This window comes from Electrona antarctica (genome assembly GCF_951216825.1).
Source record: "Electrona antarctica genome assembly, chromosome: 16".
NCBI lineage: Eukaryota > Metazoa > Chordata > Actinopteri > Myctophiformes > Myctophidae > Electrona > Electrona antarctica.
In genome coordinates, this window is record NC_136797.1 from 9,742,305 (window position 1) to 9,757,035 (window position 14,731).

The following is a 14,731-nucleotide window of genomic DNA, read 5'->3' on the forward strand; positions in this document are numbered from 1 at the left end:
AGAATTTGAGAACTCTACACAGAGTAAAAGTGAAACGCCAGTGAGCACCATCTTCATAATAGATAAATACACAGACAGAACAGAACTATTATTTTTATTATTATAAACAAATTCAATATATATATATTTTTTCATGGAGCCCGAGGCCCGACCCGGCCTGATTAGCATACATTTTAGGGCCCGGCCCGGCCCTAAAATGTCGGGTCGGGTTTGGGCCTGGTTCGGGCAGAGTTTGAGAACTCTAATGTAGGCCTACCTGTCCAAATACTTCCTTAATGTCAACAAAGTCCACACTCACAACACCAGAGGGAGTTCAACAAACCATGTGTAACCCATATTCGGCACAAACAAGGGACTAAATTAATTTCGCTCCAAAATGTGGAACGCCCTACCAACAGTCATTAAGACATGTGAATCCCTTGACTCCTTCAAAACCGCTCTCAAAGAGCACCCCGACGGCTGCAATTTGAAACTGGCCCCCGTAAATAAAGTCTGAGTCGTTCGGGCCGGGATGGAATGATGTATGATGATAAGAGCGCCCCTCACTTCACACATATTTTTATAGAAGTGTGAATTTGTACGTTAATTTTCTGATGAATTGAAAATGGTGGACCCTGTTGTAAAGAAGTCTCAGTGCTTTATGCATTGTTTGTCCACAAGTAACAGTTTTTGTATTGTCTTGTGCTTTCATGTGAAATATACCCACTTACTTCTACTTACTGTGAAATAAAAAAATGCAATCAATTAATCAATCACTTTAGAAACAATATGGCCAAAAAAAAGCCACGCCCAAAGTAGCTTATAATAAGCAGACATGGCAACACTGACGCACACGTTCAACTGCTGCACTCCTCTGGGTCCTAGTGTTAGAAGTACTCTAGAACCATATATCATGCAAAAGGACTAGGCTTGCAGTACAGAATACAGAATGCCGAATTCTTAGATATTTAATTTAATAAAAGTCCTTAAATTGTCAGTTCACTGTCCTCTAAATTGTCAGTTCACTGTCCTCTTGACAGTGGACCCCCCTGGGTGTCCAGACCCACATGTTGAGTAATGGTTTTCAACCTTTTTCATATCAATATATATTTATTTGGCATTTAAGCCACAGACCAAACTTGAAACTTGAAATATTTTGTTGTCGTTGGATAAGATTTTGTCCACAATTCCATGCTGTATTGAAGTTGGTGGAGTGATACCAGGCGCACGTTGATCAAAATAACAATTATTCTACGTTCCCTAATTGTGTCTACAGACTTCTTGTAAATTATTAAGTAATGCAGACGTTTAACTCTTGAGAGAAATGAAATGAAATTAAATCTATATTTACCCAGGGTATCTGGGCTAAGCTCAAGAACTTGTTTCCAGCCAGGCCCTGCTCATAGAACACATTTCATCGTAGTGGTTCAATGCCTTGTTCAAGGGCACTTCAGCGGTGGTAATTTTAACGTGTCGGACGGCTGATTCGAACTAGGAACCTTCCGGTATCAAGACCGCGCCGCTATCCGTTCGGCCACCGCTGCCACTAAAGCGTAAAATAAACTAGAGCGTAAAATGAAACCCATATGGGTCCATTTGGTTTCATTTTGAACTCTCAGGAGTTAAAGATCTAATTAGGGGCCCATTTGGTTACCAACTCTCCATCATTTAGCTGCAGGGGACCACACCTGGAACCCCCTCCTTAAGAAGGACCACTGGTGGTCCCCGGACCACTGGTTGAAAACCACTGGATACAGTAAGTGTATAGTACTTCCAGTGGGGGGCAGCAAATCTGCCCACCATGGGTGTGTGTGTGTGCAATGTGCACGAAGAAGAAGAGAGAGAAACAGAACAGAAGAAGAAAGCATTCAGTTTAGTGTTAAGTTCTCCTCTCTCTCTCCGGCGTGCCTGCGGGATCAAAACAACCCCATTTACCAGCTCATATTAGCCTTTTTTTAATCCCAACGGTCGCGTTTAATGACAAGTGCCAAGTGTTTTTAGGCGACAGAAATAATCGGACCTCCAAGTCACGGCAGCTCTGTGTGAAGATTTTTTATTTTTTAAACTGAAAAAGCCAACCTCTCTCTCTCTCTCTCTGCTGCTGCTACTCTGCGCTATTTCACCAGGAAGGAGTTCCTCTGGGTCTGGTTTGGTGGAAGAAGAAGAAGAAATATGAGCTTTCTGTTGTGAGTGTCTTCTCCTGTCGATTGTGATTAACGGAATGAATGTTGTGATCTATGGATTTGTTTATAAGACTATAGTACACAGATCTAACAACACACTGTCAGTGAGAGCTAAAAGCTAAATGATAGCTATACCCATTACCCGGGGGGGTTGGTTTTTTTAGGACAGGGCTACTTCCTGGATGGCTGGAGCAGCTGATATGATGCACACACACCGGTCACACCAAAACAATAGTTGTGTTGTGTTGTTACAATGGAATAGTAACGTGTAACTTACTTGCAGCTGCAGCAGACCTATTATCAATAGACACAATGGATTGCATTTGGATTCAAGGATTGGTACAGGTCAGTTCCAAAGTAAGGCCTGACTTGACTGTCCTGCATGACTGTAAATTAAATTGTAAATCAAATTAAACTAAATTGGATTAATTAATTTAACTCTGGAGACTGCAAGAGAATGCAAATTGTTTTTTTTACATGTAATTTCTGCTGACCTAGTTTTCATCAAAACGCTTTGAAGACACATCGTGGATTGAAACAGTAGCTCCACCACACACAGTAAGGCCCCGGCTTGTCTGCAGTTATTTTATAAATTAATTGTAAATTAAATTAAATGATCTCTGAGTACAAATGTAATCAAATGGACCCTGCTTCCTTCTGATTACATTTTGTACTAGTGTCCCGAGGGCCCAGATTCACAAATAGATCAAATCGAATGATTTATTCCAAACCACAAATTGATTTAAAGAACAAAAGAAATCTAATGTTTTTAATCCAAACCTATGACAGCCTTTTGTTGTTTACCAATCAGTGCTTCTAATCTCCTTTACACAATGCACTATAGCTTGGTTGGCACAGTGGTAAACGCCTGTGCCAACTGCCCTGGAGGTTGTGTTGTGGGTTCAAATCGAATCCACAGTGAATGTGTACCACTGTGGATTCGTTGTCGAGTGTCTATACCAGTGGTTTTCAAGTCTTTTCATATCCAGGCCCATTATTTCTTCGGCATTTGAGCCACATGAGCCACCGTCTGATGACATTTAGCCTCTCAGACACTGAAGAATATTTTGTTGTCGTTGATTAAAATAACAATTCTTCTACGTTCTCTAATTGACTAGACTTCTTGTAAATTAATATACGGTAGATGTTTAACAATAATTTAACTCTTGAGAGCGTAAAATGTAACAAAATGTTTCATTTTACACTCTCAGGAGTTAAAGATCTATATGGGTCTGTTTGGTTACCAACTCTCCATCAGTTAGCTGCAGGGGACCACCTGGAACCCCCTCAAGGACCACTGGTGATTCCTGGGTGGTTGAAAACCACTGGTCTTTACGGACAAAATTGGCCCGTGTTCAGGGGGAGAGAAGCCGGGTGGGGAGGGTGATATTTGTCACTGTATGTACTATGTACTCCTACGGGCTGGGGGGGGGGGGCACCTGTCAGCAGGGAGTGTTGGGCTGGAGGAGGAGTAGGACGAAGGCTCTTCTACGTCCTCCCGGTGGGATCAGCAGTGACAACACAGATGTGTGTGTGACTGTGTGTGTGTGTGTGTGTGGGGTTCCAATTGATTCCTAGGAATCAATTGGCATAATGACTAAATTGGGGGAGAAAACGGTGTAAAAAGCAAGAAGACAAAAGGGAAGGAGGAGTATCGAGATTTAATATCTGATTCCCCCAAAAGCACACTTTAATAACTGAATGAAGTCGTGTTTTGCACATTTGATCATAAAACCTACTATGTGATTCAAAACCATCATTTTATATACGAGCAAATTAAATGCAAATTCCCATCAAAACATTTTAAAAAGTACAGTTTATAATCATGATAATGACGTTAAGCAAAACTATTGTGATTCACTGTTGTTTGTTGCCTTGTCTCATCATGAAGGTCCCGGGTTCGAACCCTGGTGGGCGGCTCTGGCCTTTCTCTGTGTAGTTGTTAGTCTCTCCGCCGTGCTTGGGCGTTGGGTTTCCTCCCACACCGGCGTAAATGCATGCTAGGCAGGTACTCCTGCCAGTGCCCTTGACCGAGGTACACTGGCGTTACAACAGGAGTTGGTTCCATCCTGAGAGCTGTGTACGGTGGTGGTGGTGGTGGTTGCTCACGTCACTGCTCCTCAGGATGCAGTGTGTGCAGTGTGTGCGTGTGTGTACGGTGGTGGTGGTGGTTGCTCACGTCACTCCTCAGGATGCAGAGGACACATTTACGGTGGTGGTGGTGGTTGCTCACGTCGCTGCTCCTTAGGATGCAGAGGACACGTTTACCGGGTTACCCAAGAGGATAATAACCCATTTAGACCCGAGGTCGATTCTACAAGTGTCTTCTAAATCCTGACAGTTTTCTGGGAAAAAAAACGTTTCTGTGTCAGTGGTGCTCAACCTTTTTCATGTCAAGGAGCCCCAGAATGATTTGTATTTGGCCACAGATCCCCATCTCAAAATATGTTGTTACAGGGAACCGGAACCCCCAGAAGCAAAGATTTGAGTTAAAAACATTCGCTCTGAAAGAATATACGTTTCCAAATTTGCACCACATTTTCACGATTTTTCAAAAATAGCAGATCTACAAGCTCGTAGCGTGGCACTCGGTGCCGCGCTATGAGCTTTCAATAGCTAATGTATAACATAATGCTTATAACACCAAAAGGGGTTCCTGTCCAGAATGAGATAAAGAGCTTGAACAAACGCTCCATCTGTTTGTTCGTTTGTTGTGAATGGGGACAGAACAAAACAAGTGTCCATCTGGCTACATATTAATTTTCCTGTCCGACCCTATTATTTGGACATGGATTCTATTGAGTTCCATTGTGCCGTTCCATTCAGACCTTTTGTATATCTGCTATTTCTGAACAAAGATTTAGTGACTGAAAAGTGGTTAAATCTGTCTGTAGACTTTAGGTACTTTTTGAAACAAAGTATTAACTTTGGCTTGTGACTAAATAACCGGACCCATCACAACAGCTTTTTTCTTTAATTTTCTGAAAAGTTGGACATACAAGATTTCCACACGACAGCTACGAACTTTGACACATTCTTTATTTTTGGTTGCTGGATTTTGTGACACACGGTTCCCGTATCTGTCTTTAAAGCTCGTGTCAGCTCAATGACTCATTGCACCTTGCTTAATCAACCAAGCAATTGTTCTTCCTCTTTTTCTTTCTTTCTTTGCATGTGACTCACACAGTGGAAATCGTTCATCCAAGACGTTCAAGCCTAAGAAGAATATCCCTGAGGGTTCACATCAGTATGAGCTGTTGAAGCACGCCGAGGCCACCCTGGGCAGCGGCAACCTGCGCATGGCTGTCATGTTGCCTGAGGGGGAGGATTTGAACGAGTGGGTTGCAGTCAACAGTAAGGGCTAAACATCCACCCCCCACCACCCCACCACCCCACTCCCCTTTTCCATAGATCTCATTCAGTGTTGTTTTTGACAGCAGTTTTAGTCATAGTCCCTTAGATAGTTTTCATTTAGTTTTAGTCACCTGGAATGTCTTAGTGCTAGTCTAGTTTATTATGTTAGTCTAGTGTTAGCAGATCTACAAGTTTGTAGATCTGCTATTTTCAGCATGCAACCAAGTGTAAAATGACTTATACTGGATCTCTTGTCCACTAGTCCCTTCCTAACATTTTAGTCTAGTTTTTATTTGTTGATGAAATTGCTTAGTTTTCATTTTGTTTCCATTTTGTTTTCGTCAGTGAAAAAAGGTAGTCGACGAACCTTTTCCGTCATAGTATTAGTCAACAAAAACAACACTAGAAGTCACATATAATCCCTTTGGGTGGTGGGTGAAGATCCATTGTGAGTCGCAGGCACGGAAAACACATGCTAACACAACAGTGATATGTTACCATGTATTCTGAAGTTTATTACACACACACACAGTAGTATATACAATAGGACAGTAGATCTATGACGTCCCTAGTAGATTATGGAAACTATGATAAGAACAGAATGAGCAGGAACATCTTATATCATATTGTACGTACAGTGAGTCCCTCTGATACAGTAGTAGACAATTATCATGTCATGGTTATCAATATGCTTTTATGCAGCTAAATCACAACACACTGTAGTATGACTAAGCAGGGCATTCATTTATTTACGAACATAAAGCGTAAAAATATGGAGATATGAGGTTTCATGCCCGACACCAACAATCTGTAAGATTGCACTTTATCTATACGTACATCAACGTTTCTGTCCATATTTTACATAGCTTTTACTTTTGCCGCTTAAACATGTTGCAAAGACACCTAGACTTGTTGAACGAGTTGAACATGTTTACGAGTCAGTCGGCTTAAATCGTACAACAATGAGACGACAAAGGTCAAGTTTACTAAGTATTGGTTCACATGAACATGAATCCAACATATTAATAGAAAAGATAATAGGTAAACAAACAAACAAACAAACCTAAAACTGATGACAGTGCTGTCAAACAAGTATTTACTGTTTTAATCTGCAACACAATTGTATGCAGTATGTAGTGGGGGTCCCTGCTTAACCCATTTTGACCTGAGATCAGATTCTAAAAATGTCTTCTACATCCTGACAGTTTTCTGAAAAAGCTATGTTTCTATGTCAGTCGTTCTTCGATTTTTCAAAAATAGCAGACCTACAAGCTCGTAGCGCGCCACTCGGTGGCGCGCTATGAGCTTGTAGATCTGCTATTTTTCAATAGCTAAAGCATAACATAATGCTAACACCAAAAGGGGTTCCCGCACAAAATGGGTTAATAGAAGAGATAATAGGTAAACAAACAAACAAACCTAAAACTGATGACAGTGCTGTCAAACAAGTATTTACTGTTTTAATCTGCAACACAATTGTATGCAGTATGTAGTGGGGGTCCCTGCTTAATCTCTATCAGCTAAGGGCTACTTGGGCTGAAAAAAGGTCGACGCACTGTTTTAGTGTGTTTACCAGACCTCTAGTCAGTTGACTTAATCACCACACTACCACACACAATTTGGTGTTAGCCTTCAGTGATGTAAATAGGTTTTCAATGTAATGGGTCCCGGGACCCGGGGTGGTCTTTTTAGATACAACACAAGCTCTTTAAGGTCTTGGATGTAATTCAGTGGCTTACATACCGTTAAATGAAATTTTTTTTGTGTGTGGTTTTCAGCTGTGGATTTCTTCAACCAGATAAATATGCTCTACGGCACCATCACAGACTTTTGCACTGAGGAAAGCTGTCCGGTCATGTCTGCTGGCCCTAAGTAAGTGTACGGGTTGTGAATGTGTGTATAGGAATGTTTCGTTTATTTTGTGGCATGTACCAGCTTGATGTAAATGAGGTGGTGAAGCGGTTTTCTCTGTCAAATAAATGAGTTTGTACATGGATGGCAGCACTGGTGCTAACGGCTAACGTAGTGAATGCTACAGATTTACATTCTAGTAGTTTTCAAACTTGTTGTACCCACCACTGGGCCAGTCAGAATCTCACCTTTTTATCATTATCTAGCTGACCATTTAATTGCACAAAATAATAACTTTATTGTCATTCAGCAGATACATAAAATGCATAAGAGAACGCATACAGTAGTACACTGATCATGAAGACAGCATGTTAGCATAACGAAGACATTGATGACGAATGTTCGCCGCGGCGACTTGGTAAACTCGGGAACTCTTGGTCTACTGACACAATGCAGTCTAATGGGTGAGATGTGTGTGATCTGTCTCATAATGTAGGTACGAATACCACTGGGCAGACGGAACCAACATCAAAAAGCCCATCAAATGCTCTGCTCCCAAATATATCGATTACCTTATGACCTGGGTGCAAGACCAGCTCGACGACGAGACACTATTCCCATCAAAGATCGGTAGGAGTTTATTCAATAATTCCTGTATGATTGGTGGCAGCCTGGCAGGCTCCTATTCTGCTGTAGTATAGCCGCTGTTGTCAGTCAAGTTTATAGATGGTGCATGAACTAGCGTGCCTCAAATTGAACAGTTTTGGAACAGATATACCAAAGCAAATATGATTGATTTCATATTTTGTTCATATGAATGAAGATTCATGTGGAGTCTTGTACAGTATGTGATCTCATTCAGGTGACTCTTAAGCCGAGTGGAGCCAAGTGGTTATGTGCATAGTGGTCCGTTTGGTCCGTCCAACAAAAATGCAATGAAAGTGGCATTTCAGGAAATCAACCGCAGCTATTTCAATATGGATGGAATTCCCCAAGCGATTGAACATTGTTGTTGTTCTGTTGCCCCGGTAAATGCCTTTCAGGTCTTACATGTGACTCACTCACATTGTAGCCATTTCGGGTTCATGAACCGGTCGGGAGCGGATGATATCGCTACGTCATGTTGTAGTATTGTTTTGTAGTCAGCAATCTTCCGGAACTTCCTTTTCCCTCAAACCGATTTTTCTCAATAAAAGCTACAGGCTACGAGAGCTTTTATTGTTATTCTTCCGGTTTGAGGGAAAAGGAAGTTCTGTTTGATTGTTCCTGCCTGACTACAAAACAATACTACAACATGACGTAACGATATCATCCGCTCCCGACCGGATCATATGGCACTTTTGGAACAGAGACCAGGCTTTCCTCCGAGGTGGAAAGCCTGGTGAGGTGAGGTTACTCACATTGTAAGTAAAATTCTGCGCTTTGTTCCCAAGGTGTTCCCTTTAAGCGGAACTTCATGTCTGTGGCCAAGACCATCCTGAAGCGTCTGTTCAGGGTCTACGCCCACATCTACCACCAGCACTTTGACTCAGTCATGCAGCTGCAGGAGGAGGCGCACCTCAACACCTCGTTCAAGCACTTCATCTTCTTTGTTCAAGTAAGTAGTAAGGAGAGCTTTGTTCCTCGCCTTAGCCCATTCTGGACGGGAACCCCTTTTTGCTGTTTTAAGCATTATGGTATACTTTAGCTATTGATTTCTTTTTGAAAAATCGTTTAAATGTGGCGCAAATCTTTGAATATATATATTCTTTTTTTTTAACTCAAATCTTTGCTTCTGGGTGTCCCTGGAACAACATATTTTCAGATGGGGGTCCGCAGCCAAACATAGATAATTCTGGGGGTCCTTGACATGAAAAAGGTTGAGAACCACTGACGATAGAAACATATGTCAGAAAACTGTTATTTAGAAGACTATTTTTTTTTAGAATTGGCCTCGGGTCTAAATGGGTTAATGGATATATCAACAACAATGTAAGTCGAATAAAAGATTGTAGGCCCCATGAAACGGACACCAGATTAAAAACAAGAACATTTAAGTGTTTACTGTGAAAATAGGAAGATGGGCAATAGCGCTGTGTTATAGTCGAAGGTAATTACATTAATTGCGGGTGTGTTTCATTTCGGTGTCACTGTGTCCCATCATGGACAGCTCCTGTACTGTTAATTTCATGCTGGCACACAGTATCACCTAAATGAAACACACCCTGAATTAACCATACCTTCAGCTGTGCTTACCTGTCAAAACGGTTTCGGTGAAAATAGTCCAGAATATACAAATGGCACAGGGACATGGAAATGCATGTAACGGCCAGGCTGACGCATGCGAGTCCCGCATATTTGCATTGGACAAAACATATTTTGTATAAGCCCTGTGTGCAGGATGAGTCATCAACATTTTCTTTTTTTAAATAGTTTTCCAGGAAATGACAGAACACTTGAGAGTGTAAAATGAAACCAAAGGGACCCTTATGGGTCCATTTGGTTTACGCTCTCAAGCGTTTAATTATTGTTAAACATCTGCATTACTTAATTTTACCAGAACATTAGAGAATGTAGAATAATTGTTATTTTTGATCGTTTGCCTGTTATCTCCCCTACTGGAATGTCAATACAGCATGTGGACAAAATCGTATCCAATGACAACTCTTGGGTCGGAGAGGCTAAATCTCATCAAATCCGAATAAATAATCTGAAATCCTGAATAAATAATGGACCTTGATATGAAATGTGTTAAAACACTGCTCTAAAGTGATAAATCAGCTTGTTCTGCTCTTAGCAGGAAGACAAATCTATATGTAGGAGTTGCATACTTTGTAGTTTATTCATACTGTACGTATCTGTGTTCGTTCTCACTCGTCTCTTCCAGGAGTTCAACCTCATTGACAGGAAAGAGCTGGTCCCGTTGCAGGAGTTGATTGAAAAACTGACGACCAAGGATAGATAAACCACAGCCATGTCATCCTTCTTTCTGTGGTTCTCCTATTCATTTTTGCACAGATACCCACCCCACCCTGGCTGTGTGTATGCAGTATATACTATATTTCCATTTGGGGAAATGTTTTTTTTACAAGGCCAGGAACAAGGAAGGGTTTTCGATAGGTTTAAGGCACTACCACTAAGGCTATCAGGGATTACAGACACAATTGAACGAACCACAAAAAAAGCAACAACACCATAATAGTTGTACATCTTTGGACAGAACCCCACAACTCATGTTACGGACAGAACCCCACAACTCTTGTTACGGACAGAACCCCACAACTCATGTTACGGACAGAACCCCACAACTCATGTTACGGACAGAACCCCACAACTCATGTTATGGACAGAACCCCACAACTCATGTTACGGACAGAACCCCACAACTCATGTTACGGACAGAACCCCACAACTCATGTTACGGACAGAACCCCACAACTCATGTTACGGACAGAACCCCACAACTCATGTTACGGACAGAACCCCACAACTCATGTTACGGACAGAACCCCACAACTCATGTTACGGACAGAACCCCACAACTCATGTTATCAGTGTTGAGTCATGTAGTCCTGCTTACATGTCGTACACTAGAGACCATCCATTACGTTGACTCTGTGTTTCTGTCAACTGGAGTCATCACAACTAGTCTTGGGCGGTAATTTTTCATACCTTCATCCTGACATTTTACCAGGATATAGGAAGGTATAGGAAGGATATACGGTATATATGACGGTATTTGTGTAAAACAAATATTGACTAAATAAATACAAGCTGGGCTGTTCATGGCAGAAGTCATGGTAGCATGTTGTCGCTGTCGGGTAGAGACCTTGTCCAAAACCGGTTAATTTCCAGGAAAATGGGGATGGGGGAAGAACGTGTGATCCAATGTAGTTCTTGTTGAAACCCACTGGCAGACGTAACCACTTACACAAACTAAAAGAACAATTTGAAAATGGCAAACATTGCCCATCTGCGAACATACAGCGCGGTGCGTTGTGTTCTTGTAGAAAGGCTAATTTGTTTTGCTACTTTTGTGAGACACCATACTATGATGAAGTAGGGCATTAATTCACCAAACAAAGTTGAAATATGGAGGTGCGAGGATTCTTTCAGACGGCAACGATGTATGACATTGTCTAGCAGAGCCTACAGTGCCATGTCTAATATCGAATTTACATAGTTGGGCAAGTCCTGACACTTGTTGTCGACACAGCAGATGCCGACACGGACAGTCGGACACATCAGTGGTCAGAGAGGATGTGGTGATGGTGACAGACCTGGCCGTTGAATAAACGTGTGGCTAATAAACTACTTTTGTACTTGGAAGTAGTCGTCATTCTCAAGACAAAGTTATGTGTGGTCATATTGTAATGATTCCATATCTAGTCGTATTTATTTAATTCGCTATTAGACCTATAAGAGCAGAAAGGACCAGCTTATTATTTAACTCTCAAATAATGATTCTGTTCACTAAAGTTCCCTGTTGTAATTGATTCTCATCATTTTATATTGTTTGTCTGTCAGTAATATTTTGGCCGGTATTGAAACTTGTATGTGCATTTGGGGGTTTTCAAAATACTCTATGCCGTAATACCTTGGTACCGCCCAAGACTAATCACAACACTAGATGCCGTAGGTATGTCCATCCATGCCACATATCTTCATATCCATGCTGACCACAGGTGAGAGTAGGGTGTGAGGAAAGTTGATTAGGAAACATTTAGGAAAGTTCTTTTGCTAGTGTAAAAAAACGACTTAGGCCAGTTCTTCAGCAAAACCAATAACCAGTTTCTAAATAAATAAACACTCTATCTTTGTATTTAGAGCTGGATCAGGGTTTCTTAGTTTTCAAATTGGTATTTCCCAAGTATGTCAGTATAGTATACAGGTATGTCAGTATATTAAGATTCCTAAGTGCCTGGCATGGCTTATAATCACTCCGTATGACTGGCAGGGGCAGAAAACCTTCATGCTAGCTGAAGCAGAGGAACTAAACGTGATCGCTAAAGACCATATGATTTAGTTATTTTCTTTACAAAACTATTGATTTGCCATTGGTTATTGTTTCAGTTGCCCACCCCATTGTTTGGTCCTGAATGCCTACCTTTGAAGACAACATCTGATCTGATGTACTTTTTTTGTCATTTAAATATTTGTATATGTTGAAAATGTACTAGCCATATACTTATCCTAAGGAGTTGTTTTGTTTTATTTAGTTTTCAAAACTCCTTTGCCAAGTGCTGGCTATGATAAATGAATGTGTTGAGAGACCTGGAACAGGGGGTAGCAGTCTAATACGGTGTAGCACTAGCAGGGGATACAAGATGGATGGTCTTATCTGCTAAACGCTAGTCAAATGTTCTGTACAGTATGCTGGTTTGCGCCTCAAATAGTTGAGGGTTGAGGCAGTTTCTTTAACTTGATATCCTAGGGTCAAATATGAACCAACTCTTTGGGGATCTTTAACATTGAACTGTACATAGGCTAATGGTTCACAGATAGAATATAGAGTATTGCCCTCAAGGTCACAAACTCTACTGTTAAAAGTAGTACTGTTATTGATTATTAATTGGATAATGCTGCATCCCTTGTTCTCTTGAATGGCCGTGAAGCACTTTGAACAATTTCCCTGATCTCTCTTTTGCCTGAATGTTTATCCATTATCCCACATAAGACTGCCTGTGTTATCTATTTTATCATAGTCCCCCCCCCTCCCGATGAATGTTACTGCAATGCTTAAGCAACACTGCAACGGGCTATTCGGCATATGCAAGTGAGATTTCTTCTGCTTATGTATGGTCTGACTTGTGTTGCTGTGCTTTCAGCCAGCATATGCATGAATGAATCTTTTTCCCAAGATGTAAATGTAGTTTACCATCACTATGCAATAATAGTTGACAGACATTAGACTCAAAACAAAATTCATTCATACGTTTATCCATTCTGCTGTTAATTTGTTTAGTGTAGCTTTTGCTGTGTGTGTGATAGGAATTACATTGATTGATCCGACCGCCCCCCAACCCTTCTTTAGTCGAGGCTCAAAACAGTGAGAGAAGTGTTTGCTATATATTCTCTTCCCATTTGTTATTTTCAGGAAGACGTATCAGAAATGCAGACCTGTAAATAACCAAAATTAGACATTTTGATAACCTTTTGGGCAAAGCATGGTGTGTGGTATAGCGTATTGGCTAAAGAATGTGTTTTGGATTATAACATTTTTGTCATTTTGTCAACCCTTTCCATTTTGTTTAGATGCTTATGAATGTTCTCAGAAAATCTAGTAGTTAAAGCAGGTAGGCAACCGTAACGCATCTCATCCTTCTGAAATGAACATAGCATAATAGCCTGTTGCCTACTCTTTTCTCCTCGACTGTAATAATGACATTGAAATGTTTGTAAATAATGGCTTGATTGATTATAGGGTTTTCAATGCTACTGAACTGAATTGTGCTGTTTACAAATAAAAGATAGTCTTTGACTCTGTTTTGTAGTCCACATTTCTACAAGGACCTTGAGTTTGTAGTCATACTAGTACGAGTTAGAAGTTTTTGCAAAAAAATAATAATAATAATAATTGTGCATTTAGGTTAAATGCTTATAATTGGCTCTGGTTAACACTGCCTAAATAGATTTTAACAATAAAATATGTCGGTGAATACCCTACTCTATAATTTAAGCTTTTACATGAGACTACAGCATGTGAGGATCTTCAGCAAGGGGTCTGGAACCCCTATAGGTCAAGGTCACACTGATGATAGTGCTGCCTGATATGAGGCAATGTAATCTGTATGAAATCTATGAAAACGTTTAATATGAAACACAATTTTACACAATATCTCTCTGTCGGTCTATGCTTCATCTCTCAGCTAAAGTGTCCTCATTTATTGGCTTGGCATGAAAAAAGTTCCCTGGATAGAGTAAATCAAATTATAAAACTGGACTACAGAGATTGGTTGTCGGGGACATTATACGTCATCACGTTGACTGTTGGGTCACGCGACTGTTTTGTAGTTAATTTATGGTAAGCTTTTCGATTGCATTTTATTTTTATACTTCTAAAATTATAAAATCTGGATTAATTTGTAAGATCATATTGAAGACGTAAGTATTATAAACTTTTATTTTCGGACATAAACATGCCAATGTAAAATATTACTTTTTTTGTCGGAGGAACCCTGGGAGGAACCAATGGGAGGAACCAGGAAGACGCATAAGAGAAAAGTCTGGGAAATAGCAGATCTACAAGCTCACAGCGCGTCGCGTTGCGACGCGCTGTGAGCTTGTTGATCTGCTATTTTCGGCATAGGACGCGCCACCAGGCGCAACTTCCGAGGCGGAGCCATCATGCAGAGCTGCATGACAGCAGCTGCCGCCAAAGTTCA

At 40.8% G+C, this 14,731-nt stretch overlaps 1 protein-coding gene across 1 annotated transcript; it reads left to right on the forward strand.

Moving 5' to 3' along the window:
• Window positions 1-1,789: 1,789 nt before the first annotated feature.
• LOC306939834 (MOB kinase activator 1B) lies at window positions 1,790-13,830 on the forward strand. The gene is made up of 6 exons (XM_079524575.1): window positions 1,790-2,165; window positions 5,350-5,516; window positions 7,295-7,388; window positions 7,864-7,997; window positions 8,801-8,964; window positions 10,234-13,830. The coding sequence occupies exons 1-6, from the start codon at window positions 2,152-2,154 to the stop codon at window positions 10,309-10,311; spliced, it is 651 nt and encodes a 216-aa protein (XP_079380701.1). The 5' UTR covers window positions 1,790-2,151; the 3' UTR covers window positions 10,312-13,830.
• Window positions 13,831-14,731: the final 901 nt, after the last annotated feature.

Bases quoted from the DNA above. Each gene is read 5' to 3' on its own strand.
- LOC306939834 (XM_079524575.1), top strand. The intron at 5,517-7,294 runs GTAAGGGCTAAA...TGTGGTTTTCAG, and splicing joins CGAGTGGGTTGCAGTCAACA to CTGTGGATTTCTTCAACCAG. The intron at 7,998-8,800 runs GTAGGAGTTTAT...TTTGTTCCCAAG, and splicing joins ACTATTCCCATCAAAGATCG to GTGTTCCCTTTAAGCGGAAC.